The sequence below is a fragment of the Leopardus geoffroyi genome, chromosome B1, assembly GCF_018350155.1.
Source record: "Leopardus geoffroyi isolate Oge1 chromosome B1, O.geoffroyi_Oge1_pat1.0, whole genome shotgun sequence".
Taxonomy (NCBI): Eukaryota; Metazoa; Chordata; class Mammalia; order Carnivora; family Felidae; genus Leopardus; species Leopardus geoffroyi.
Genome location: NC_059327.1, coordinates 72,637,742 through 72,663,668, shown reverse-complemented (window position 1 = coordinate 72,663,668; position 25,927 = coordinate 72,637,742). Strand labels below are relative to the sequence as shown.

The following is a 25,927-nucleotide window of genomic DNA, read 5'->3' as shown; positions in this document are numbered from 1 at the left end:
TTTCTTTTGGCAACACTACATGTATGCCCGCCCCCTAAAGCTCGCTCTCCTTTCTCAATTGCCTAAAGTGCCTGTCACTCCAAGCACTTTTACGCCCCTCCGAGAGCCTCATTCGGGTAAAAACCTTCGTCCCGCCCACTCTCCACCCCCTGACTCCTCCCTGAAGCTGGTCACTGATTGGTTGGGGCTCCACTCCGCGTGGGGCTGCCTAGGCCACTGCCCCGGCGCCTGCTGGGAGACAAACCAAGGCGCGAGGACGGCTCGAGCTCTTCCCGGTGGCCTCCCCCTCTACGGCGACCCCCCTCCCCCGCTCCGACCGATTGGTCCCCGAAACGGTGGCGGCGGTTTGTGGTCGTTGGTCCCAGGGATTTAGGACCAACATTTGAAGACCCGAAGGGGTGAGGAGGGGATGGGGACAGCGGGGTCACAACCAAACCGCTAGTAACGGCTGGAGACCCCGCCTTCCGGCCACAAAAGGCCCCGTCCGATACACTGTTACGCCAGATACGCAGTGGGGACTCACGCCCCTCTGGAGGCAGTGTCTGCGGGATTCGCTCTCCTCACTCCCCTGCCCCGTCGAGCATAGGGAGGGCTAGAGTCATAGACGCGGTTCCCCAGCCCCAGAGGGCATCTTTCGACCAGATAGATCTTGCTGTCACAGTTTGCGCCGCGTGGTCCCAGCCGTCCAGTCCCCCAGCTCCAGTTGTCGTCGGGGGCCCCTTGGCGGCTCCTTCCGCCCCTCGGGGGCCCTGCCCTCTCTCTGCTTTATTTCCGCTCTTCCCCGACATCTTCCGGCCGCTTCCCACCTGCTGCCCTCCATGTTCTCCTAGCACTGCCTCCGTCGATCGCCACACGTCAAGGGCGTCTGGTCGTTGTGGCGCCCGCGCGTCCCCTGTAGAGCCTTTGGGACGACGTCCGGGGCGTCCCGACTGCTGGGTGAGATTTGGCAATCATGTCGTCGTTTTCATTGAGTTCTAACTGGGATGAGCCTCGAACTTTCCTCTGCCTTTGACTCTTTCTGTTTATTCCCCAAGTGTTCTCGTGTGTAGGGTCTTGAACAGTGGAAGGCTGTGGGTGTTTGGGAAAGATAACTGACCCCCTTCTCTCCTGCGACACGCCGCGGCAGGCAGCCATGGACGGTAGTACACGCAGTAGTACCATTTGTGTTTCCTAAAGTCAGATAGTTTTAATTACAAACCTTTTAAATATTTTCTTTGCGGGGGGGGGGGGGGGGGGGGAGGGTCCTAGAAAGACCACTGAACCTGATGTCAGGAGACCTGGGATTTAATAATTCTTGCATTGATGTTAATTGTGAGATCCTTGGGAAGCCAGGACCAATTATTTGGGCATCAGTTGCCTTATGTGAATTTAGTTAATGTTGAAGTTTCTTTAAGCTCTCTCTTTACATTCTTGACAAATAATCTATAGTCTTTATAATAGGCGACGATTCTAATATAGGCCAGTATTGTAGAGGGACTATCAGGAGGAGCTTTTTAAGACTTGGCTTCTCTTTAGAAATCTGTTCGCTTTCTGTTTGATAATGGCGTTAGAACCAGGCAGCAGGATGTGTTCAGTGTATAAATAACATATTCACGTGTTGGTAGTATTTTCCTTATTTAAATAACAGGAAGATATTTTCATTTCAAGAATCACTACAATGTATATTTGAGCAGTTGGACAGACTTCCATACAGAGAATTTCAGAATTAAAGCTCCTTAATCATCTGTAATGATATTCTTTCCAAGGTGCACATATAAAACATTCGTTTTTAAAAATTTGCACCTGTGTGCCATAATGGACCTAAAGATGACTATTAGTGCTGCAATTGCTAAATATTAGCAGTGCTTTAGTTTCTGTTTAAGGCACTGCTTTAATTGCTAATTTTCATTTAAGAGGGTAGAATATTGGATTTGAACATTATTGCCAAAGATTATGATACATATCAACGTCTGAAATATAAGCATGTGTATTATTGGATCTGTTATGAGTTAAGAAATATTAATAACAATATGCCCAATTTATGGACTGATATTAAGCCTCCTATTTTTAATGGTGTCATTTTTGTTGTTAAAAAACAGACATGTCGGTTTAAGGAGGGTTTGTGAATACAAATCAAATACTTGATGTAAAATCTGTCCAGATTTGTATATTAATGCTGGGTCGTGTCTTATTTTACTACCTGATTGTTGCTAAAACGAAATCAGTGAGAGAAGAAAATGTGATATCTATGTTCAAATTATAATAGATTTTGGATGAAAGCTTATAGGAGCTTTCCTTTTCCTTTTCCTTTATGTAAGGAATATCACTGTATTATTGTGTAGTAGCATACAAGAATTTTGGTTCTATTGTAGGTATCTTTATACTAAATTCAAAGAATTTTGTGTTCAATGCAATATTTAAAAAATTGTTAATTAAATAATTAAAAAGTACTCTCTACAGTATTACTAAAAGTTGTGAAACACCCAGTACCAACACTTTTATTCATTATATATTTAACTTCTAGGAATAAGGTGTCCTCATTATTTAATAAAAATAATTTAAAATGGAATTGAGCCAATCCATCTATACCCTTTCATTCTGAAATGATGTTAGACTTCTATATCCATACACTTTTGAGTAATCCTCATTTTATGTGGAAAATAAAAACAGTGCAGTCTGTCACTAAAATGAGTTACCACTTAAAAAACCTCCATTGACTTGGCAACCATGGTCTCAGCATTCCATACTCAATAATAATTGAACAAATCAGGAATTTAATACCCGTAATTTAAGGAATGCCATAACTAATATGCTTTCTATACAAGTGTTTTAATACTTTAAAAATTAATTTTTTTCACTATTGCAGTTTTTATTTTAATTTTTTAAATGTTTTTTTAACGTTTATTTATTTTTGAGACAGAGAGAGACAGAGCATGAACAGGGGAGGAGCAGAGAGAGAGGGAGACACAGAATCCGAAACAGGCTCCAGGCTCTGAGCTGTCAGCACAGAGCCCGACGCGGGGCTCGAACTCACGGACCATGAGATCATGACCTGAGCCAAAGTCGGACGCTTAACCGACCAAGCCACCCAGGCGCCCCACTATTGCAGTTTTTAAAAATAAAATTTATAAAATGTTCATTTTCATTTCATAAATTTTTACAGTAATTCATAAGATGAAGGGTCAGTTTAGTTTGAACACAGCTGACACAAATTTCTTTAGATAAGTGATTAATTTTCATGTATATTTTGCTAAAATTGTGCTAGTAATTTTTTAATAGTATATTTTCTATTTTGAAAGGCAGTACAAATTTGAAAATTTCTATTTTTGTTAACTTATTACGGTTCTTAAAATTAGTGAAGATATAGTTAGCATTTAAAGCTAAAGGCTTGATTCAAATTGTTACTCGAATATCTATCCTGTGATTGGCTATGCCGTCTTGGCCTTCTACTTTATAGCTTAGAAAATTTTTTCTTTTTAATTTTTCTTCTAATTTTACTTTTGAAATTGAGCTGGAACAGAATCTTTGAAAGTCCAAAGTTTAGGAAAAAAGATTTATCTGTGAAAACTAGAGTTTATTTATGGTACAACAGCTTTTAATCTGCCCTTCCCCACTATTTTTTGTATAAACTGTTTGTGTCATTCTCTTGCTTAGGACCCTCCTTCCCTTACTCAGATTCCTTGGGTCAGCAGTACTAATTGAGCCTAGAAGCTTCAGTTGGTATGACAGCTTTGTCATAATGTATAGGGCTGCTATACTTCCTTGGAGTTTTGGTAATTCTCAGATTGATTCTGGAATAGTTTAGAACAAATATTAGGCTGTTGTATGCCTGTTTTAGATTTGATTTTTAATTATCTGAGGTTCTTGATTTCTGGCCTTTTTAGAAATGTATTTTGTTAGATTAAATATGGTATTAAAGTTAGATATTTTTGATTTTTGAATTAGAGATGTGTGTATGTTACCTTTGTTTTGAAAGCTTTAAGATAAAACATATTCCTTTCTAAAGAGAGAGTGAGGTTGGTGACTCTTACACTTTCCTAATTTTAAGTTTTTAAAATATTTTGATTGAGATTTCTTTAAATGTACTAAGTCTAGCATATGTTTCTAGTCATTGTATGTTAAAAAGAGTCTTTAATGTGGGGACTGCCATTTGTTTCAACGTGACACCCTAGATAATATAATATCTTTAAAGATACAACTTTAGAGACATGAATTGACCCAAAATACATGTCTGTAAGTAATTGCAGGGGTGGTTTGCATTGCACAAATCGGCCATTTAGAGTAAGCGATGAGTTACAGAAAAACAAAAGTATGCATTGATTAAATTCTACATTTTCGGTAAAATGGAAACAGAAGGTATATTTATCAATTGTTTTATATGTAAGGCAGCATATTAAACTAGTCTTATTTTTTTCCTCATCCTTGCAGCATGCTTAAAAAAATATAAATCTCATACTTTCCTATTCTCCACATTGTATCAACTTGATGTCTTTCTTTAGTGTAATGGGACAGTATGATGTCCTATAGGATGTTTAGGCCATTAAGGTCCCTCTGGACTAAATTCTGGAAAAGAGCCAGAGTCAGAGTTTATTGATGTCCGAAGGTTTGAGCCATAGGTCTTTTCAGTTACTAGTTTTGTGACCTTAAGCAAGTCTATTTTAGTTGCTCTTGATTTTCTATGTATAACATTGGAGGTGGTCTACGGTCCACTTGTAATTCTAATATTTTCTTAGTAGAAAATCTTCCATGATGGTATAGTCAAAGCCTAGTAGAATAAAAACAATCCTAAAGGGAGGAAAAAGGTAGTTATATTATTTAAAATGCTTTTTGTTTGAAAAAGGGAGAGAGAATCTTAAGCAGGCTCCAAACTCTGTGTGGAGCCCAATGTGGGGCTTCATTTCATGACCCTGGAATCACGACCTGAGTGGAAATCAAGAGTTGGGCACTCAACCGACTGAGCCACCCAGGCACCCCTAAAATGATTTTAATTTTAAAGCAATGATAGAAGGACATTGCCCTTTTTTTTTTTAAAGACAAAAGGCTGAAAGTTGGTTTGGTTAATTAATCTTTATCTCATTGATGGTTCTGATTGTTAAAGAGTACCTTAACTCTTAACAGAATCTGTTAATAACAAATTTATTTATTTATTGGATTTGATGTCATGTAAGTGTGTTCCTGGAGTATAGTGTAAGGTACCCAGCTGACAGTACAGACTTCCTAATTCTGCCATTTAATAAATATGTGAAGCCAGAAAATTAGAAGAATCTAAAAATGATGGAAAGAGAACAGAGACAGTATCATCATAGTTCATCATAGTAATCATAGTAATCATATATATAATCATCATAGTAATGGACATAGAAGGGGGAATTGAGGAAAAGCTGAACATCTTTTTACCTTCTCTGGAGATGGTCTTTTACAGGATAGCTTTATTATTTAAAAAAACGTTTTTTCAGTATATCACATATACTCTTCAGATGTAAATACGTTTTTAAAAATTAAAACCCCAGTGTTGTTGATAGTATGTTTCATTCAACCATCAGTATCATGCAGCTGTGTAGAACACTGATGGAATCTTTCTCTGTAATTTTGACCACCATACTTGTAAAGGAAAAAGAGGACAGTGAGGGAACATAGGGAACAAACTGTATCCTGTAAAGAGCAGTTAAGGCAGCATTTTCCAAATAATTTTATAGGCAGTTAATACAGGTAGCAAGGAGAATTAGGGTGTCATGTTGAAATGTTTGAGAAGCAGGAGTTAAAGTTGAAAGGTTTTAACTGAAACTTTTCATGGCCTTAAATATGCTAATGTTGTGATACTCTTAAGAGAGACGTATAGTGATTCTCAGATGTTATTTAGGTATGGAACACATTTTTGAGGCCTGTTAATAGCTCCTAGAATAGTATTCTAAGGGACATCATTTTAGAAAATGTTGGATTTAAGGAACTGGTAATGTTTAGCTTGAAGAAGAGGAGAAGAATTTTTCAAGTGCAGTTGGATAAAAGAGGCATGTTCACTTTGGCCAGAAGGATGATATGAGGATCTATTTGTGAAAGTTACAAGGGAAGAAATTATGATCATTATAAGAAAGAGCTTTCTTAAAGAGTTAACCAAGGTTAAGTTGTTCAGGAGAATAGGAGTTTCTTGTAAGAATTCAAGAATAAGGTAGGTGACTGCTTTGCACCCATATTGTAAAAGAGAATTGTATATCAGATAGGTGGTTGAATGAGATGATTTTTAAGGTCTTTAATAAATTTGAAATTATTTTATTAGAGATTTTCCAAAAATATTTTTGACTGATTTTTTTCCCTCTAAGGTAATATAGTTTTAAAAAGTATCATGCTGTAGTTTTTTAAAGAAGCCATAAATATTTGAGTAGTTGTTATAATCATATTTAAAAGAATAACTATTGATCTGAAAAAACCTGGGTTCAGGTACTGATTTTGCAACTTATATGGCCTCTGGCAAATCACATCGTTTTTTGAAGATCTCAGATTATTGAATATCAAAAATGAAGGTAATATAAAGTAGGCCTTCAGGAGCCCAATATTTAGGCAGACAGGTTTGAATATCTACCCTACCAATTTCCTAGCACTGTAACTTTATCTTAGTCTCAGTTTATTTTTGAAATGGAATAGAATAGTACCTATCTCACAGAGTTATTGTAAGTAATAAATGAAATAATGTATATAAACTGCCTATCATCATGCAGTTTATATATGCTATATATGCTAAATATATATGCTAATATATATGCTAAATATATGAATGCAGAAATAGACATAAAATGGAATTTCACAGATTAAGAAAGTAAAGGTAAAGGCTGTAAAGTAATTCATCCAGAGATTTCTTGACTAAGCACTAGAACTCAGGCCTTCTCTCACCCAAGTCCATTATTTTCAATTAAATCACAATGTCCCTCCCTTTCTGTCTCATTCAGTGAACATTTATCACATATTAGGGAGTGTACATGGTGGTAGAGATTTGGAAATAAAAAACTAGACCCTTCTTGATATCTGGCAGAGTTTAGGGGGGGAGGTGGTAGAAGGGATTGACAGACCAGCACTCTGAGGTGTGTTCTGTGATAGTAGTATAGAGGAATGCCTAATTTAGCATCGAAAGGGAGAGTCATGGGGTGGTTTTTCTGGAAAATGTTAGGAGTGGGAAAGGCAAAGAGAGTGAGACAGGACTGTGGGAACAAGCTACACAAAGGCTGGTATGTGAGCACTTGGCACATTTGACAAATGACAAAAAGGTGAGTATTGTTGTTGACATAAGAGTAAGAAATGAAGTTGGAGACGTAGGCTGGGCCAGATTAGGAAAGGACCTTTATGGCTTTTTAAAGAGTTTAGATTTTATATGTAAGGGACAATGGAAAACCCCCAAAAAGGCTTCCTGCTTTTTTTTTTTTTTTTTTTTAAATTTTTTTTTTTTTCAACGTTTATTTATTTTTTTGGGGACAGAGAGAAACAGAGCATGAACGGGGGAGGGGCAGAGAGAGAGGGAGACACAGAATCGGAAACAGGCTCCAGGCTCTGAGCCATCAGCCCAGAGCCCGACGCGGGGCTCGAACTCCCGGACCGCGAGATCGTGACCTGGCTGAAGTCGGACGCTTAACCGACTGCGCCACCCAGGCGCCCCTCCTGCTTTTTTTTTTTACGTTTATTTATTTTTGAGACAGAGAGAGACAGAGCATGAACGGGGGAGGGGCAGAGAGAGAGGGAGACACAGAATCGGAAGCAGGCTCCAGGCTCTGAGCCATCAGCCCAGAGCGCGACGTGGGGCTCGAACTCACAGACCGTGAGATCGTGACCTGAGCCGAAGTTGGACGCTTAACCGACTGAGCCACCCAGGCGCCCCGGCTTCCTGCTTTTAATACAAGTAGCATATGTTCTTGACAGTCACAGAAAAGTGAAACATTAAGGTGTTTTGACTCCTCATTCCTACTTACCAATGGTAACTACTGTTAAAGTTTGTTAAGTTTTTCTAAAATTTTTGTATGCCTATAAAACGTGTGAATGTATACTTGAGTATCTTCAAACAAAACATTCAGTTGGTAAACCAGTAAATATTGTTCTCTGGCATACTTTTCTTATATATTTCTTAAATATTTTTCCGTATCAGCACATGCAGGTCTATGATATTCTCTAACGATTGCATAATACTATAATTTTTTAAAGATTTTTTTTAAAGTTATCTATTTTGAGAGAGAGAGAGAAAGAGCATGAGCATGCACACACATGCAATCTGGGGAGGGGTGGAGACACAGAGAGAGAGAGAGAGAGAATCCAAGCAGGGTCTGCATGTGCAGAGCCTGATGCAGGGCTCGATTCCACCATCCACAAGATCATGACCTGAGCTAAAACCAAGAGTCAGATGCTTAACCGACTGAGCCACCCAGGTGCCCCACTATACCATAATTTTTTAATCAGTACTCTCTATGTAGACAACTAAATATTTTTCTAGATTTTTGCTTTTATATACAATGTTTCAATGCACATCTTGTGCATGTATTTTTGCATACTTGTGCAACTATATCTGTAGGTTAATTTTTTAGTAATTACTGTTTATATACATTTTAGATTTTGATAAATATTGCCAAATTTCCCTCTAAAAAGATAATTCCAATTTAATATGTACCTGCCAACAGTATATGAAGTCCTGGTAAGGATTTTTCTGTTAGACCCATCATCCAGCAAAAAATTATTGAGTATTTACTGTGCACCAAACACTGTATGGATAATAGGGAAAGTATTCAAGGCAGATGGGATCCCTGCCCTTATGCAGCCCAGAATTAAAAAGATAGAAAGTCGGCAGGTGTTTTGTTTGGTCTGTATAGTTTTTGTTACTGTTTTTATATTTGAAGTAATTTTCAGTTTGTTTTATTTTGTCTTTCTGACTATGCAGTACTCTGTTTTCAAGGAGCCGTGAGCCTCTTATAGAGATATTGCTCCTGAAAATGAAGGCTTGAAACATAAGACACCTAACTGGATGATGATGATAATACTGTTTTCTGGGTTATAAATCCTTTTAAGGCAGCTTCTATGCTTTCACTCTCTATACTAAATTTTGGAAGGGATGGTAAAAGTCACATGGTCCAGTAGTACACCCTTTGCTTGAATCTCCACAGCATGTTTAGCCCATGTTTGAATACTTTCATTTGGTAGGAAGTTACCTTCCTATAGTATGGTCTATAGGTATACTATATACTATACCTGTATAGTACACACACACACACACACACACACACACACACACCCCACATCTTTTTTATCCATTCTTCTATCAGTGGGCACCTAGGTTGCTTCCTTATCGTTTTTATTATAAATAATGCTGCAGTGAACATAGAGGCATGTGTATCTTTTTAAATTAGCATTTTTGTTTTCTTCAGGTAAATACCCAGTACTGGAATTACTGGATCATACAGTAGTTCTATTTTTAAGTTTTTGAGGAACCTCCCTACTGTTTTCCACAGTGGCTGCACCAGTTTACACTTAACACCAGTTTTGCAGTTTTTGTGGTAAATTCAGCTCTTTGGTTCTCAGATTTTAAACATTGAGATTTCACATAAAAATCTGCCATTTCTGGCTTGTCTCTTTAAAACTGGAAAATGTGGCATAACTGGGCAAACTGGATTTGAAGATGGAAACAGTTTATTAGAATTGAGTAGTCATTGCCATTTTCAGATGGTGCATAGCACTTCTTAGAGTCTTGTTTTTGGCCTTTATGCTCATTTAACATTTCTTCCCAGGGCCTTGTAGGCATTCGAGTTGGTCATTTAGTGGATACACAAACTCACCATGTTCAAAGCTGAACTCTGATCTTATCCCTAAAATCTGTTATAGTTCTGCCTTCCTCATCTTTCTGCTTCTCATTGCTCTAGCGAGTACTTTGGTGTTATCCTTGACTTCTCTGTTTATCTTCCAATCCATATCTAGTCTATCAGAAAATTCTGTTAGGTATATCTTCAAAATGTATCTCATATCAGAGACTACTTCTTTTCCCCTTCATCACCCTCTCTGGTCCATGCCACCATCATTTCTCACCTGAGTTTTAGTTGTAGTCTTCTCTTTGGTCTCCCTGCTGTCACCTTTGCTCTTCTTTTCTTTTCTTTTCTTTTCTTTTCTTTTCTTTTCTTTTCTTTTCTTTTCTTTTCTTTTCTTTTTTTCTTTCTTTCTTTCTTTCTTTCTTTCTTTCTTTCTTTCTTTCTTTCTTTTTAAAGTTTTTATTTTTAAATAATCCCCTACATGCAACGTGGGGCTCAAACTCATGACCCTGAAATCAGGAATCTTATGCTCTGCCAACTGAGCCAGCCAGGCACCCCACTTCTTTTGCCTTTCCGCTATAATAGCCAAATGATCCTTTTAAAAGGAAAGATGATAGTACTCCTGTGTTCAAGAATCTATGGTGGCTCTTCATTTAACCTAGAATAAAAGCCAAAGTCTTTTGTTACCTGACTTATAAGGTCTGTGTCATGTGGCAGCTTATTACCTCTCTGACTTTATCTCCTACTATTTTTATTGTCTTCCTGGCTTTGCCGTACCAATCACCTTGCTGTACCTTTTGTGTGTCATGCACACTTCTACCTTGTACCTTTGTCCTCCTTTTTCTATTTGTGTGAAGTGCTCTTCCCAAATAACTGCATAGGTAGGTTTCTTAATTCTTTGCTCAAATGTTACCTTCTTACTGAGGTTAGTACTAGTTTATTTATTTATTATTTATTTAAAATTTATTTATTTTATTTTGAGAGAGAGCTAGAGAGAGTACAAGTAGGGGAGGGGCAGAGTGAGAGGGAGAGAGAGAATCCCAAGCAGGTTCCATGTTGTCAGTACAGAACCTGATGTGGGGCTCGATCTCACAAACCATGAGATCATGACCCGAGCTGAAATCAAGACTGGGTCAGTTAACCAAATGTGCCACCCAGGCGCCCCATAGCTATCCTCTTTAAAATTGCACCCTGTCTTCTGTTTTCTGTTAATCCCTTCCATGTGCCCTATCCCTGCCCCCCAAGCCCCCACATTACCTTTTAACATATATTACTTACTTATTACTTTAATTATTGCTTGTTTTCTTCCACTGGCTAACAGGCTATGCCAGGGAGGGATTTCGCTCTTTTATTTATTGATGTATCCCAGACATAAGGAATAGTACCGGCACACAGTTGGTACTCAACAAACATTTTTTTTTTTTAAATTTTTTTTTTTAACGTTTATTCATTTTTGAGACAGAGAGAGAGACAGAGCATGAACGGGGGAAGGTTAGAGAGAGAGAGGGAGACACAGAATCTGAAACAGGCTCCAGGCTCTGAGCTGTCAGCACAGAGCCCGATGCGGGGCTCGAACTCACGGACCGCGAGATCATGACCTGAGCCGAAGTCGGACGCCCAACCGACTGAGCCACCCAGGCGCCCCGGTACTCAACAAACATTTGTTGAACAAGTGAATGAATCTGAGTTTGCAATCCCTGGTCTGCTGTTTGTGTTTTTCTTATTATTTTATTAATTTATTAGACAATATTTTATTAGAAATTAAATTTATTTATTTTTGTATATTAAATAGTAAATACATTAATAGTGCTTATATCCAAAATACTGTTTTAAGCCTTTTCTCCATAATCCTGGCAACAACACTCACTGTGAGGTAGAAATTCTTATTATCTACTTTATAGGGACAAATAAACTGAAGCCAAACTTGCCCAAAGTCAGAGTTAGTAAGGGGGAGAACCAGGATTTGCCTTTAAGCCATTATTTAGATATTTGAATTTGCTTTTAATTATGACACCATGCTGCCCTTTTTTTATTTTGAAAGTAGCCTTAAATATGTGTGTTGCAGATCCTTTTTCCCTGTTTATAATTTTCTGTCTTGGTTTTGTTCTTTTTTGCCTTCCAAGATGATAGTTAAATATTTATGTAGTAAAAATAATACAGTAATATTTTCCTTTGAGGCTCTTTTGTTCATTTTTTAGAAAGGCCTTTTGATTCTAAGATTAAAACATAAGAGTACTCATTTTTTCCCTTAGTTTTGATTTGTATTCACAACTTAAGATGATCAGATATCACCTTAACAGCATCATGGAGATTTTGTTTGCAGGGCACAAGACTAAAGCCTGTATACAACAGTTAGGAATCTAGTGCTGGTTCCAGTAACACATAATTGAGAACAGGCTGTGGGGATGGACAGGAAAAGATTGATTTCAAGATCTGTTCAGAGGTAAAATATGCAGGTGTTTGTGATTGAATCAAAGGAAGACTCTGGGTTAACTCAGATTGTGAAACTCTGATTGTGATAGTTTGTAGGAGACGGGAGTATGTTTGTTGTGGTTTGTTTATTGGTTGAATGGAAGAATTGATGGAGATGTAAAACAGGAAGGAACTTAAACAGGTTTAGAAGTTAAAATGACATTGAGTTTTGGATATGTTGAATTCAGGATGCCTGCTGAATTCTCATTCTCAATACATTTATTAGGCAGGTTGATAAATGAATCTTAGCTTCATAAAGAAAACTGGGCTAGTAAGTTTAAGGAAATTAGGTAGATGGCAGGTAGAAACTACATGGGTCCAGGAGCTGCTTTCTTGCCTCGTTTTCTTCAGAATTACTCCATTGAATGCAATATAATAGCTTGGAAAGAGCTTTAAAGACTAAAAAGATTGTGTGTGTGTAGTGTGTGCGATATAGATGTGTTTGTAGCTATATTCACCGCTCAGAAAACATTTTGCAACTAGGAAGGACTGTAGAAGTCACATGACTAAGGTGTATTAATTTATAATTTCTGCATATTCCACTTGCATGAAAGTCAGTTTGGATGCTTCTTCGTTTTTTGAGGGACTTTTTAAGGTAATGTTGCGGCAAAAGGTATGTCAAAATCATTTTCTTGGCAGGAGGGGATATTTAGCATCAGGCAGACCTGGAATTGAATTCTGTCTGTGCTGCTTTCTGGCTCTGTGATCTTGGATACTTTCTTTGTTAGCCTGCGTTTTTTCATCTGTGGAAATAGTATTTTCTTTTAGTAAAGTTGAGACTCTCTTTTAGTAGTTGTACAAACTAGAGGTAATGTGTAGAAATTCCATGGCTTTATAATAGGCTACTAAATAAACTGAACTTCTGAGTCTTATTCTCAGCCTGTTTCTTTCTATCTGGTGTCATACTTTTGTTCTGAAATCAGTTACTGTAAAGATAAATATCTGGATTTTAAGCTATAGTTATTCATAGATGTTAGTGATTTTAAAGGTTCCAATATATGCATAAAATTAGTATTTGTGTTAATATTCATTAAGGCTATCAGATAGGCAGTGTTATTATCCTCATTTTATTTATTTTTAAAACTTTTTTAATGTTTATTTGAGACAGAGTGAGAGCAAGTTGTGGAGGGGCAGAGAGAGCAGAGAGAGAGAATCCCAAGCAAGCTCTGTGCTGCCAGCACAGAGTCCCAACGTCGGCTTCATCTCAGAGACCATGAGCTCATGACCTGAGCCGAAATCAAGATTTGGCACCTTAAATGACTGAGCCACCCGGGTGCCCTATTATTCACATTTTAAAGATGAGGAAATTAAGATACAGAAGGGCTAAGTAACTTACTGAAAATTATAGCTGGTAAGCAAAAAAGGATTTGAATCCAGGCAAATCACTGTCAGTGACAGTTTCACTTACTTTAGAGCAGTGATTCTTTGGTGATGTCTTCTGCATTCCTATCCTCTATCCACTGTAGAGATGCAAATACTCTTCCCTAGATATGTGTCTACCATATTGCACCCCCCGCCCACACAACCTTTGAGAAAATGCACAAAATGTTTCTGAAAAAAGCAAAAACAGTGTGGGTGTGTGAAAAGTTAAGATGTGCTCCTCTCTAGTATTAATCAAAACTAACCTTTATTTGGCCTTAGGTAATTCTAACAAGATTTTTATATCATTGCCTCACTGAATCCTAACAGCAACCTTGCAATAACTTATATTGGTACTCCCATTAAAAAAATTTTTTTTTTTACTGTTTATTTATTTTTGAGAGAGAGAGAGAGAGAGAGAGAGAGAGAGAGAGAGAGAGAGGAGAGACAACATGAGTGGCGGAAGGGCAGAGAGAGAGAGGGAGACACAGAATCCTTAGCAGGCTCCAGGCTCTGAGTTGTTGGCATAGAGCCCAATGTGGGGCTTGAACTCAGGAACTGCAAAATCATGACCTGAGCTGAAGATGGATGCTTAACTGACTGAGCCACCCAGGCGCCCCGGTACTCCCATTTTATAATAAGCAAGGAAACAATGAGCTGATCAAGTTTGCACAGCTAGAAAATGGCAGAACTAAGTGTGAAATTGAGGTGCTGGGGGTAAAAATTTCATACTTTTTGAAATGTTGTGCTACAGTGACTTAGTTTCCATTTATAATTACCAAAGTTCTGTTGAAAGCCAAAATGGCTTTCCCAGTGCATTTCCCAGACTGTGGATTTTTATTTTTATATTTGTTCATAGTAATACCAAAGGAGAGAGACGTACAATTAAGAAACAGAAAAAAATAATCTTTAGGATCAATGTGAATTTTCTGATAACCTAACGACATTGTAATTAAGTTCATTTAAAAAAACTAAAAACATATTTTTATGTACAGTGGTCAGCAGAGATCTCAGGTTCTTTCTAGTTCCTGCCTACCCACCCATGTAATTCTTAAGCTGCTGCTAGTTGGAAATCACAGTAGTTCCTGTTTCTGCTCGGAGGACAAGTGGTTGTGATAACCTATGTTCTTTAGTAACTTCTTTTAGGAACAGGGACTGGTTTGAAATTCTGTTTACTTACTCCAAGCGTCTGTTCAATTTCTGATAACTGTTGGAGTTCTTAGAGATTGCTGACAACATGAGCTATATTGGCATTAGGCTACATTTATCTGAGAATTGTAAGGCACAGTAAAATCCAGTTGGCCTGTATGATAAAATAAACCTTGGGCCATATAGATCAGCAGTGATAATGTATTCACTGATGGCAGTATATTTATTTTGTTACTTCTTCTGCTTTTCTCTTCTCTAACTCCTTTTCATTTATTTGTGTTTTTTTCTCTTTTTCACTTTTGCCTCCCTTTGTTGTAGCTTAGGCCTTCTAAAGGTACTGCTTAATTGATCAGTGACATTAAATGGAATTTCTAGCTTCTGCTGTAGAGCAGGACTTAGTGGGCAAGACCACAGTGATCATCAGATGTTAGCAGCCACACTGTTTTTGGTTTCTTGCAACCTAGAGGACTCCTTCATAGATTCCTGGTGCTTCATGTCATAAACACTGTTTTTTGAATTTTGTTTTAGGAATTGCAACCATGAATGAAGAAAACATAGATGGAATAAATGGATGCAGTAAAGTCAGAACTGGTACTCAGAATGAAGCAGCATTACTTGCTTTGATGGAAAAGACTGGTTACAACATGGTTCAAGAAAATGGGCAAAGGAAATTTGGTGGTCCTCCTCCAGGTGTGGATGTATTTATGTTCAAAAAAATTGTATCTTTAATGTACATTAGGTGCATATATCATTGGTATCAGTTTTTTTTTCTTATAACTGCTTTAAGACCTTAGTAATCATTTTTATAGTTGTGAGGGAAAAGAGGTATTATTATATATGTTATGCACATATAATAATGCGTAATATTATAGGTATTATGCATGTTTGACCTTTACATTTTTTTCAACTCTGCTTTTGGTTAAGAAACAACTGAGAAGGAAGTTGGGTGTTTGTTTTTTCTCAAAATTTTATTAAATTCTGGTTAGTTAACATATAGTGTAATATTAGTTTCACGAGTAGAATTTAATGATTTATCATTTACATGTAACAAACACCAAGTGCTTAACATAAGTGCCCTCCTTAATACCTATCACCTATTTAGCTCATCCTCCCCAACCTCCCCTCCAGCAACCTTCAGTTTGTTCTCTATAGTTAAGAGTCTCTTGTGGTCTGCTTCCCTCTCTTTTTTCCCCCTCCCCTATGTCCATCTGTTTTGTTTCTTAAATTCTACATGTGAGTGAAATCATACGGCATTTGTCTGGCATTTCACTTAGCATAATATGCTCTAGCTCTATCCACATCATTGCAAATGGCAAGATTTCATTCTTTTTGATGGCTGAATAATATTCCATATATATATATGTATATATATATATATATATATATATGCACACATACATACATACACACACACACACACACACACACACACCCCATATCTTCTTTATCCATTCATCAGCTGATGGACATTTGGGCTCTTTCCATAATTTGGCTATCATTGACAATGCTTCTATAAACATCAGGGTGCATGTGCCCCTTCGAATCAGTATTTTTGTATCCTTTGGGTAAATACCCAGTAGTGCAATTGCTGGGTTGTAGGGTAGTTCTATTTTTAACTTTTGAGGAACCTCTGTACTACTGTTTTCCAGAGTGGATGCACTACTTTGCATTCCCATCAACAGTGCAAGAGGGTTCCTTTTTCTTCACATCCTTGTCAACATGTGTTGTTTCCTATGTTGTTAATTTTAGCCATTCTGAAAGATGTGAGGTGGTATCTCATTGTAGTTTTGATTTGTATTTCCCTGATGATTAGTGATGTTGAGCATCTTTTCATGTGTCTGTTGGCCATCTGGATGTCTTCTTTAGAGAAGTGTCTGTTCATGTCTTCCACTTGTTTATTAACTGGATTATTTGTTTTTTGGGTGTTGAGTTTGATAAGCTCTTTATAGATTTTGGATACTAACCTTTTATCTGATATGTCATTTGCAAATATCTTCTTCCATTCCATAGGTTGCTTTTTGTTGATGGTTTCCTTCACTGTGCTTTTTATCTTGATGAAGTCCTAGTCATTCATTTTTTGCTTTTGTTACCCTTGCCTCTGGAGATGTGTCTAGTAAGAAGTTTCTACAGCCAAAGTCACAGAGGTTATTGCCTGTGTTCTCCTCTAGGATTTTGATGGTTTCCTGTCTCACATTTAGGTCTTTCATCTATTTTGAATTTATTTTTGTGTATAGAGTAAGAAAGTGGTCTAGTTTCATTCTTTTGTATGATGTTGTCTAGTTTTTCCAACACCACTTATTGAAGAGACTGTCTTTTGTCCATCCGATATTCTTTCCTGCTTTGTTGACGATTAGTTGACTATATAGTTGTGGGTCCATTTCTGGATTTTTTGTTCTGTTCCATTGATCTACATGTCTGTTTTTGTGCCAGTACCATACTGTCTTGATGACTACAGCTTCGTAACATAGCTTGAAGTCCGAATTGTTACACTTCAGCTTTTTCTTTTTAAGATTGCTTTGGCTATTTGGCGTTTTTTGTGGTTCTGTACAAATTTTAAGATTGTTTGTTTTAGCTCTGTGAAAAATGCTGGTGGTATTTTGATAGGGATTGTATTAAATATGTAGATTGCTTTGAGGGGTGCCTGGATGGCTCAGTTGGTTAAGCGTCTGACTTCGGCTCAGGTCATGATCTCGTGGTCTGTGAGTTCGAGCCCCGTGTTGGGCTCTGTGCTGATAGCTCAGAGCCTGGAGCCTGTTTCAGATTCTGTGTCTCCCTCTCTCTCTGACCCTCCCCTGTTCATGCTCTGTCTCTCTCTGTCTCAAAAATAAATAAATGTTAAAAAAAAAAATAAAAAAAAATTGTAGATTGCTTTGGGTAGTGTGAACATTTTAACAAAATTTTTCTTCCAATCCATGAGCATGGAATGCTTTTCCATTTCTTTGTGTCCTCTTCAATTTCTTTCATAAGTGTTCTATAGTTTTCAGTGCACAGGTCTTTCATCTCTTTGCTTAGGTTTATTCTTTGGTATCTTATGGTTTTTGGTGCAGTTGTAAATGGGATCTATACCTTGATTTTTCTTTCTGCTTCTTTATTTTTGGTGTACAGAAATGCAACAGATTTCTGTATGTTGATTTTATATCCTGTGTCTTCGCTGAATTTGTGTATCAGTTCTAGCAGTGTCTTGGTGGAGTCTTTTAGGTTTTCTAGATGGGTTTATAAAGAAGTCAGGTTTGGGTTACTGGGGAAAAGAGTATTCTAGCTATTAAAGGAGAGGTCATTTGGGGAGGATTTTGAAAGAGCAGTGAGTACAGGAGTGGTGTTTATACTAGAGGCAAACCAGATGCAAACAGCTAAATAAATATGTTTTGCCTTTCTACTAGTAGCCAGTGCTGTTTCTTTGCTCAGCACCCTCCCATTAGCTTTCTATCACACTTAAAATAAAATCTTGGCCTCTAGTCACTGGCACTGACTACCACTTGAATATTGCTTCAAGTACGTTAGTCATACAGGCCCGTGTGCTCTTTGTTGTTCTAATGTATAAAGCTCTTGCTTTCTTCGTAATGATATATTCTCAAAGCTTATTCCCTCATTCCATTCAGGTCTCTGCTTTAAACCTCATGTGTTCAGAGGAGATTTACCTGACTGCTAAAAGTATCAACTCTTTTCTGGCTTTTTCTTCATAGCCTTTATCAGTTATTGTTTATGTTCTCTTTTGAATATATATGCCTTATGAGGGAAGGGTCTTCTGTTTTGTGCACTGTTGTATCCTCAACATCTAGAGTAGTGCACAGTACATAGGAGGCACTGTAAATTTGTGGAAAGACTGAATCATTGAATGGTGTATCAAAATATCTTATTAGAATTTATTTTTGTCTTTTAGGTTGGGAAGGTCCACCTCCACCTAGAGGCTGTGAAGTTTTTGTAGGAAAAATACCTCGTGATATGTATGAAGATGAGTTAGTTCCTGTATTTGAAAGAGCTGGAAAGATATATGAATTTCGACTTATGATGGAATTTAGTGGTGAAAATCGCGGTTATGCTTTTGTGATGTACACTACAAAAGAAGAAGCCCAATTAGCCATCAGAATTCTTAATAATTATGAGATTCGACCAGGGAAGTTTATTGGTGTGTGTGTAAGCTTGGATAATTGCAGGCTATTTATTGGAGCTATTCCTAAGGAAAAGAAGAAAGAAGAAATTTTGGATGAAATGAAGAAAGTTACAGAAGGAGTTGTAGATGTCATTGTTTATCCAAGTGCAACTGATAAGACCAAAAATCGTGGTTTTGCATTTGTTGAATATGAATCTCACAGAGCTGCTGCTATGGCTAGGAGAAAACTAATTCCAGGTAAACTTAGCCTTTTAAAGTTTACTTTTTCGTATTAGTCTTATAAATATGGAAAAATGACAGCACTTCTTAGTTCAATATTTTGAAACTGTGTAATGCCCTTAAAGAGGTATAGAGATGTTTTGCATAAGGAAGTAAAATAAATGCTTCTAAAAGACAAGAAGTTGCTCCTATCTTCTAAATGACAAGAAGAGTCATTATCTATAATAATACACTTTACTGAATACAATTTACTGAATGTATACACTTTTATTGTTGTTTGATAAAAATCCAAAGGATAGTACATATAATTCTTCTGATAAAGGTCTATTTTTGAAGTGTATTTGTTCTTTTGCTCTTAAATTTGTTCTGTTTGCTCTTAAAATGAATTCTGTAAGTTCTGACTGGATTGCCTTAGTAAAAACTTTCATGTAACTTTCTTGTGAGAAACTAATGTTTACTACTACTGATGGGTATGTGAGTTCCTGATTCTTTGGAGAAAATTTTACTTAATAGTTTTTGACTTTTAGTTGTTTTAACTGTCTTCAGGGTAATTTATTCTCTTTTACAGGTACATTCCAACTATGGGGCCATACCATTCAGGTAGATTGGGCTGACCCAGAGAAAGAGGTTGACGAGGAAACAATGCAGAGAGTTAAAGTTCTCTATGTAAGAAATTTAATGATCTCAACTACAGAGGAAACAATTAAAGCAGAATTCAACAAATTCAAACCTGGTGCAGTTGAACGAGTAAAGAAACTTAGAGATTATGCTTTTGTTCACTTTTTCAACCGAGAAGATGCAGTGGCTGCTATGTCTGTTATGAATGGAAAATGCATTGATGGAGCAAGTATTGAGGTAACACTGGCAAAACCAGTAAATAAAGAAAGCACTTGGAGACAGCACCTTAATGGCCAGATTAGCCCTAATTCTGAAAACCTGATTGTGTTTGCTAACAAAGAAGAGAGCCACCCAAAAACTCTAGGCAAGCCACCAACTCTTCCAGCTCGTCTCAATGGTCAGCATAGCCCAAGTCCTCCTGAAATTGAAAGATGCACTTATCCATTTTTTCCTGGAACAAAGCTTACTCCAATTAGTATGTATTCTTTAAAATCCAATCATTTCAATTCTGCAGTAATGCATTTGGATTATTACTGCAACAAAAATAATTGGGCACCACCAGAATATTATTTATATTCAACAACAAGTCAAGATGGGAAAGTACTCTTGGTATATAAAATTGTTATTCCTGCTATTGCAAATGGATCCCAGAGTTATTTTATGCCTGACAAACTCTGTACTACCTTAGAAGATGCAAAGGAACTGGCAGCCCAGTTTACGCTACTTCATTTGGGTAAGTTTAAAAATACTTTAAATAATATTGTACAGTATGAAATTAGGAAATACTATTATTATAAATTATTTTGAACTTAACAGTGATATTTAACATAAATTTTACTTCAGTTTTATGAATTCATGGTAAATTTTGTTGAGACTTTTCTCCTGTATAATATTTCTGTATTTAGCGTTTTAAACTTTAGTTAGGGGAAAATTTGGTTTTGATTCACTTTATAGAGTTCATGATCCTATTTCATTAATTTATTGTTTTTGTAATAACTAATCCTCATTTGAAATAATTTCTATATAACTTATAGGATGTTACTTAAACCAATTTCTAAGTAATTTGTCCCTGCATCTTTGGTGAAGTCTACACAGTAATCATTTTAGGGAGTGGGGGTAGAGATTAGTAAAATCAGATGTATTTCAGATGGGTCGTGTGTAGACACAGCCTTATGCTCACCAATCTGGAAATTTGTCATTACTCATGAAAGACAAAAAAGCATCAAAGAGATGTTTATGACCGTTCTCTCTAATTTCATGCTTTTAAAAAAGTTTTTCTAAAGCCTTTGAGGGATAATTAAAAAGGCTTTGGGCCATATGGTAACAAAATATTTGGTATTGTGAAGGAAGAGATGTAATACGACTCTGGTATTTTCGTACTTCTGTTTTTTATTATGTTAGTCTCTCCTCTACAACCAGTTTTTCTCAGTTCTATTTTTTTTTTAAACGAAGCTATGGACTTTAGTCGGTGATTATTTTGTACCTCAAATAATATTTGGTAGAAGAATAGTGGTTTCTAGAAAATAACAATAAAAAGGAAAAGTTTCCTACTAAGGATTATAATTATTTCTTGATTATAATTGTCAGATTCTTAGCTTAAAATTGATTTGTTATATGGTTGCAGAACCATACTACTGGAGCTTATATCTGTTTAAAATTGATATTATCAAATTTGTCAAGAGAAGGCAGTCTATAAAGAAAACCATTTTCAAGGGGAGAGGGAATTTTATGTATTGTTTGGATCGATTTTATACAGTGCTTATCCATTGTAGCCACTCCTATGGTATGCATATTTTTAGGAGATCCTGATGATTAGGACTTATGGTAGGGTTTCTTGGAAAGAAACTTTTCAGGAATGTCCTCAATTATTAGTTGGAAATATTTGGGAATTTTACTGTCATACAAGTGAGTAAATTCTTATGTATAATTTTCATTAATACACAAAATAGAAACCTTCCATTTTTTCTTTCAATAAGAAGTTTAAAGATAATTTTATATGGGCAATTTAAGTTTAGTTTATCTTTATATGGACAGCAAATAATTCAAAGTACGGTTCCTGGAGAAAAATGGATCAAATTATTTTTTTGGAGTGGAATATAGATAATTAGTTGGCTGAGCAAGATTTTCCCAGGATACTTGTGTCTGACCTAACATGGTATTACTGAAGCATATTTCTGCCCCCACTCATTTCCCTTAACAAATTTATCTTCACTGAAATTTCTAAGATACTTAAAATATAATCTTAGTTTATGTCAGATTTTCTGTTTAGATGTGATTTGCTCATCTTGTTATCCCATAAAAAAGATATTATATGGAACCAGAGGGTTTTCATCAGCTTTTAATTCCATTATTAACATGGTTTTTACTTGAGTCCTCGGACCATAATTAACTTGTATTGACCTTATAGTTCCCAAAGAAAATCCCTATTTAGGTATAGTATTCCCAACTTGATTATGTTATTTAGGTATAAAATTAGCTTCAGTAAATGAAATACTTAGAGGGCACAGTTTGCTTTAGTCATCTATTTCAGATTTTATCAACCTTATCTAAAAGCCACTTATAATAAAAAAATGGACAATTTGTGTTTCATGTATTTTCTCAGTTTCTAATTACGATCAGAGAGAAGACCTAAGACCCAAATGTAAGCCAAAACTTTTGATTAAATACTAAAGCTTGTTTGGATGCACTACACAAGGCTTGAGGCCTTGTCTGTAGGAAGTAACATAAAAATCCTTATTGCAGTTGACTACAATATGAGCGAAGATTGAGTTAGAGGCAACTGTGAGAGGAGAAGTAGGGAGAGAATTTAGGGAAGTATAAGACTCAGAAATCAAGGGTCTAGGAATCTTTGATTAGAAAACACATGCCTGACATTTGGAGGTTGTTAAAGTAAGACAGGAACTATAGACAGCCAGGATGTTACATGTTGCTCTATGGGAAATAAGGATATAGGTTGAATATTGTTGTGGCAATATTCTGGTTTGCTTTTTACTTCTGTTAACATTGGAGCCTCTGGGCTTCAAAGAGTTGAAGCCTTTTTTGGGTAAAAATTCCTATATTTAGATATAGGAACCTTCAGAGGTTGCAAGCTTTTATTGGGCGGCTAAGGGTTTGAGACCATTTGTTGTTGGTGGTGTGTTCTTACAGGGGGAGGGGTGATATGTTGTTTATATCCTGCTAAATATTTTTGTGTTTCAAGCACTGGGTTTTTCTGAGATCTTGAGAGGTTGCTATTGGTTCCTGGAGTCTCTCAAATAGAGTTCATTGAGTATGAAATCACTTTTGACTCTATTTTCTTAAATAATTTGAACCTACTTTTCTAGATAATGAATTTAACTGCTGTTTTAAGATGTTTTCTTTGTGTGTGTAGTAATTTTTTTTTAGTTTGCTTCATTTTGCATCAATTTAATGCTATTTTTAGCATTATTATTTAGTCTTACCTTGATGATCTTTGACTATTATATGTGATATAAAGTCATTTACCTTTTTATTTCAGACTTCTATAAGAATGTACTTTTAATATCCACATTGTTTTAGTATTACCATGCCCATTTTTGAAGTTTGAAAAATAAAAGAGAAAAAAAATAGCCTTTATTTTTATTTAGTTAAATAATTACCATTGGTGTTAGGAAAATAGAAATTTTCTTGAAGAGTTAACAGGCATTTAAATGAGCACTAGAAGTTAGAGAGTTTACTTCTAGTGACTATTTAATGGTCTTACCAGAACCCCAAAAGTTCTTAATGGGTAGTACTTTAAAATCAGTTTTTCAAAAATTTTGGGTTTTTTGGTCCCATTTAAAGTGAGCTCTGTTTTAAGCAGAATACCCCTAATAGAATAAAAATTGAAATCTGGGATTAATGCCAAAATTGAACCCTCATTTTTTTCTTTTGTTTATTTTGTTTTGTTTTTTTTTTTACTTCAAAATTGGAGACTATCTTCATCTTCATAATGTCATAGAATGACCTCCCTAACCTCACTGGAAACTGATCACCTAACTAACAGGATAAGAAATTAATTGTCACTTGTTTATATTTAGGAGCCTATAATAAGTGGGATACTCAGTGGGTTTAATACTTGTGGGCCAAGAGATAGATAGGTTCTATTCTACATATTTCATGTATGGAGACATCATGGATCATTCAGAGTCACATCTTTTTAAGTAATCATTTTCTATTTCATAATTTTGTATCTGTTTAATAATAGATTAGACTATCAGTGTGAATAATTTTGCTTTTCCTAAAACTGTGCCTCTGTTTTGAATATGGGCCTTCCAATTTTGCCACTGCTTTCCCTTAGAGGATTCTTTGCCACCTGGGTGTGGGATAAGCAGAAATTGAAGAAATAAAGGAAGGTCCTGGAGAGTTATAGTTTTGAAGAAAGAAAGTCCTGGAGAAAAGTTACTGGAAGAAGGGAGGTAGCCTCTGTGTATTGGCAAATGCACTTTGTTAAATAATTTATTAACAACTAATCGAAGGCAAGGAATTTCTTGTTTCCATGTTTGTATAATACGCACGTGGCAGTTTTACTACACAAAGCTTTCAAACAGGAGTAAAGAACCTCTGTCACAGACCAGCTTGTGCCGTTAATTTTCATTTGACTTGTGTACTGTTGTTTTGGCTATGACTGATGAAGTTTATTTTATTTTTTTAGGCAATAAAACTTTATTTCTCACTGAAGAAACTCAAAGAGCCAGTTTTTCTTATATGCCTCTTATGAGGGCTAAGTGTACTTCTGTAAGCAATCAGGAGCTAAATATAAATAAAACATGGTTTTTGGTCTTAAGGAGTCATGGTCTACTGAAGAAGGCAGAGATACAAACTCTGCATAAGTTGTTTTGAGAATACAGAGGAAGGGCATGCTTCCTACCTGATTTTGAGTTGTAGATCTTGAGGAGAGTTTATAGGCAGAGAGGGGCACAATGTGGGCAAATACCTGTTAGAAAAATAGCATGGTTGTGGGTTCAATGGCAAACAGTTGTGTATAGTGTTTGCTTTGGGGACTTCAGTCAGGTTTTAAGGATTAGAAATTGAAAAGATGTGGATATTAGTTAATTAAAATTTCATCAGTCTTTTTAAAACTTTGCAAGTTTTTTTTTTTTTTTTTTTTTTTTTTTTTTGGTACAGCTATGATGGCTTTAGTTGCTTTTCTTCTGAGCAAGTAATTTTTTCTGGATGAATCCAACCTAATTTGTGTGGACTATTTTATGTGTCATTTTATGGTTATCTTCATTTTGTGGCTGATTCGCGTATTGTTTTTCATATTTGACTTTATAATGACATACATCATTAGAATGTTTAATTTTTTCATGGTCATGGAGTGGTAAAATATTTAGATATATATATCCTAAGCATGATATAGCCATTATGTTTGCTATCCCTTCAATATCGTTAAAATTAGGTTTTGATTTATGCTGTCACTTGTAACTTCGTTGAAAGTTATAAAATAGAAGGCACAGCAGGATGTGTGTTTTAATCTGAAAAATAATTGGTGCTTTTTTTCTTATGAGCTATCATTATTTCCAGATTGATGGGCAGAAAGCAAAAATAAAATTTTGATTTTAAAAATTTGTTAATAAATTGCTTTGAAACAAAGACACCATCTCCATTTTATTTTTAAATTTAGGAAATAGTTTTGGGAGACACTAAATACAACATAATGGTTGTATCCTATTATAATGAAATTTATTATAAATAATTAAAAATAATACTTTAAGAAGTAGGATTAGCATCAACATTTATACACTAATTTATTTTCATATGACCAAATGGTGAGACGAAAATTCCATTAACTCAACTATGTGTCTTTGCCCTTTGAGTGGGCCCACTGCTCTTGAAAATACATTTCTGGGGCGCCTGAGTGGCGCAGTCGGTTAAGCGTCCGACTTCAGCCAGGTCACGATCGAGCCCCGCGTCAGGCTCTGGGCTGATGGCTCAGAGCCTGGAGCCTGTTTCCGATTCTGTGTCTCCCTCTCTCTCTGCCCCTCCCCCGTTCATGCTCTGTCTCTCTCTGTCCCAAAAATAAATAAACGTTGGAAAAAAAAAAAAAAAAAAAAAAAAAAAGAAAATACATTTCTGTTCCTCTTGAAACTACTGTATTTTCCTGAAATATCATCAATCTGGTGTTACTCGTGATTCTTACCTTACTAACACTTTTGTATTAATGAACCATAATTATCATGGTGTTAGTACTGTGAGAGAAGCGGCTTATTTAACAGAGTATTGAGTAAAAAGTACAAGAACCTGTAGCCTCAGC

General features: G+C 36.3%; 1 protein-coding gene across 6 annotated transcripts in view; it reads left to right on the top strand.

Annotated features, from left to right (window-relative positions):
* Positions 1-233: 233 nt before the first annotated feature.
* RBM46 (RNA binding motif protein 46) overlaps positions 234-25,927 on the top strand; it is a 50,433-nt gene continuing 24,739 nt past the window's right edge. For 2 of the 6 annotated variants that reach the window (XM_045464971.1, XM_045464958.1), the window contains exons 1-4: positions 812-936; positions 15,255-15,416; positions 18,607-19,074; positions 19,625-20,407. In XM_045464971.1, the coding sequence (XP_045320927.1) occupies positions 15,266-15,416; positions 18,607-19,074; positions 19,625-20,407 (1,402 nt within the window). In that variant the 5' untranslated portion in view covers positions 812-936; positions 15,255-15,265. Of the gene's footprint in view, positions 399-811; positions 937-15,254; positions 15,417-18,606; positions 19,075-19,624; positions 20,408-25,927 lie in introns of those variants that run through there. The other 4 variants (XR_006709133.1, XM_045464945.1, XM_045464968.1 and 1 more) reach the window with 3 other exon arrangements.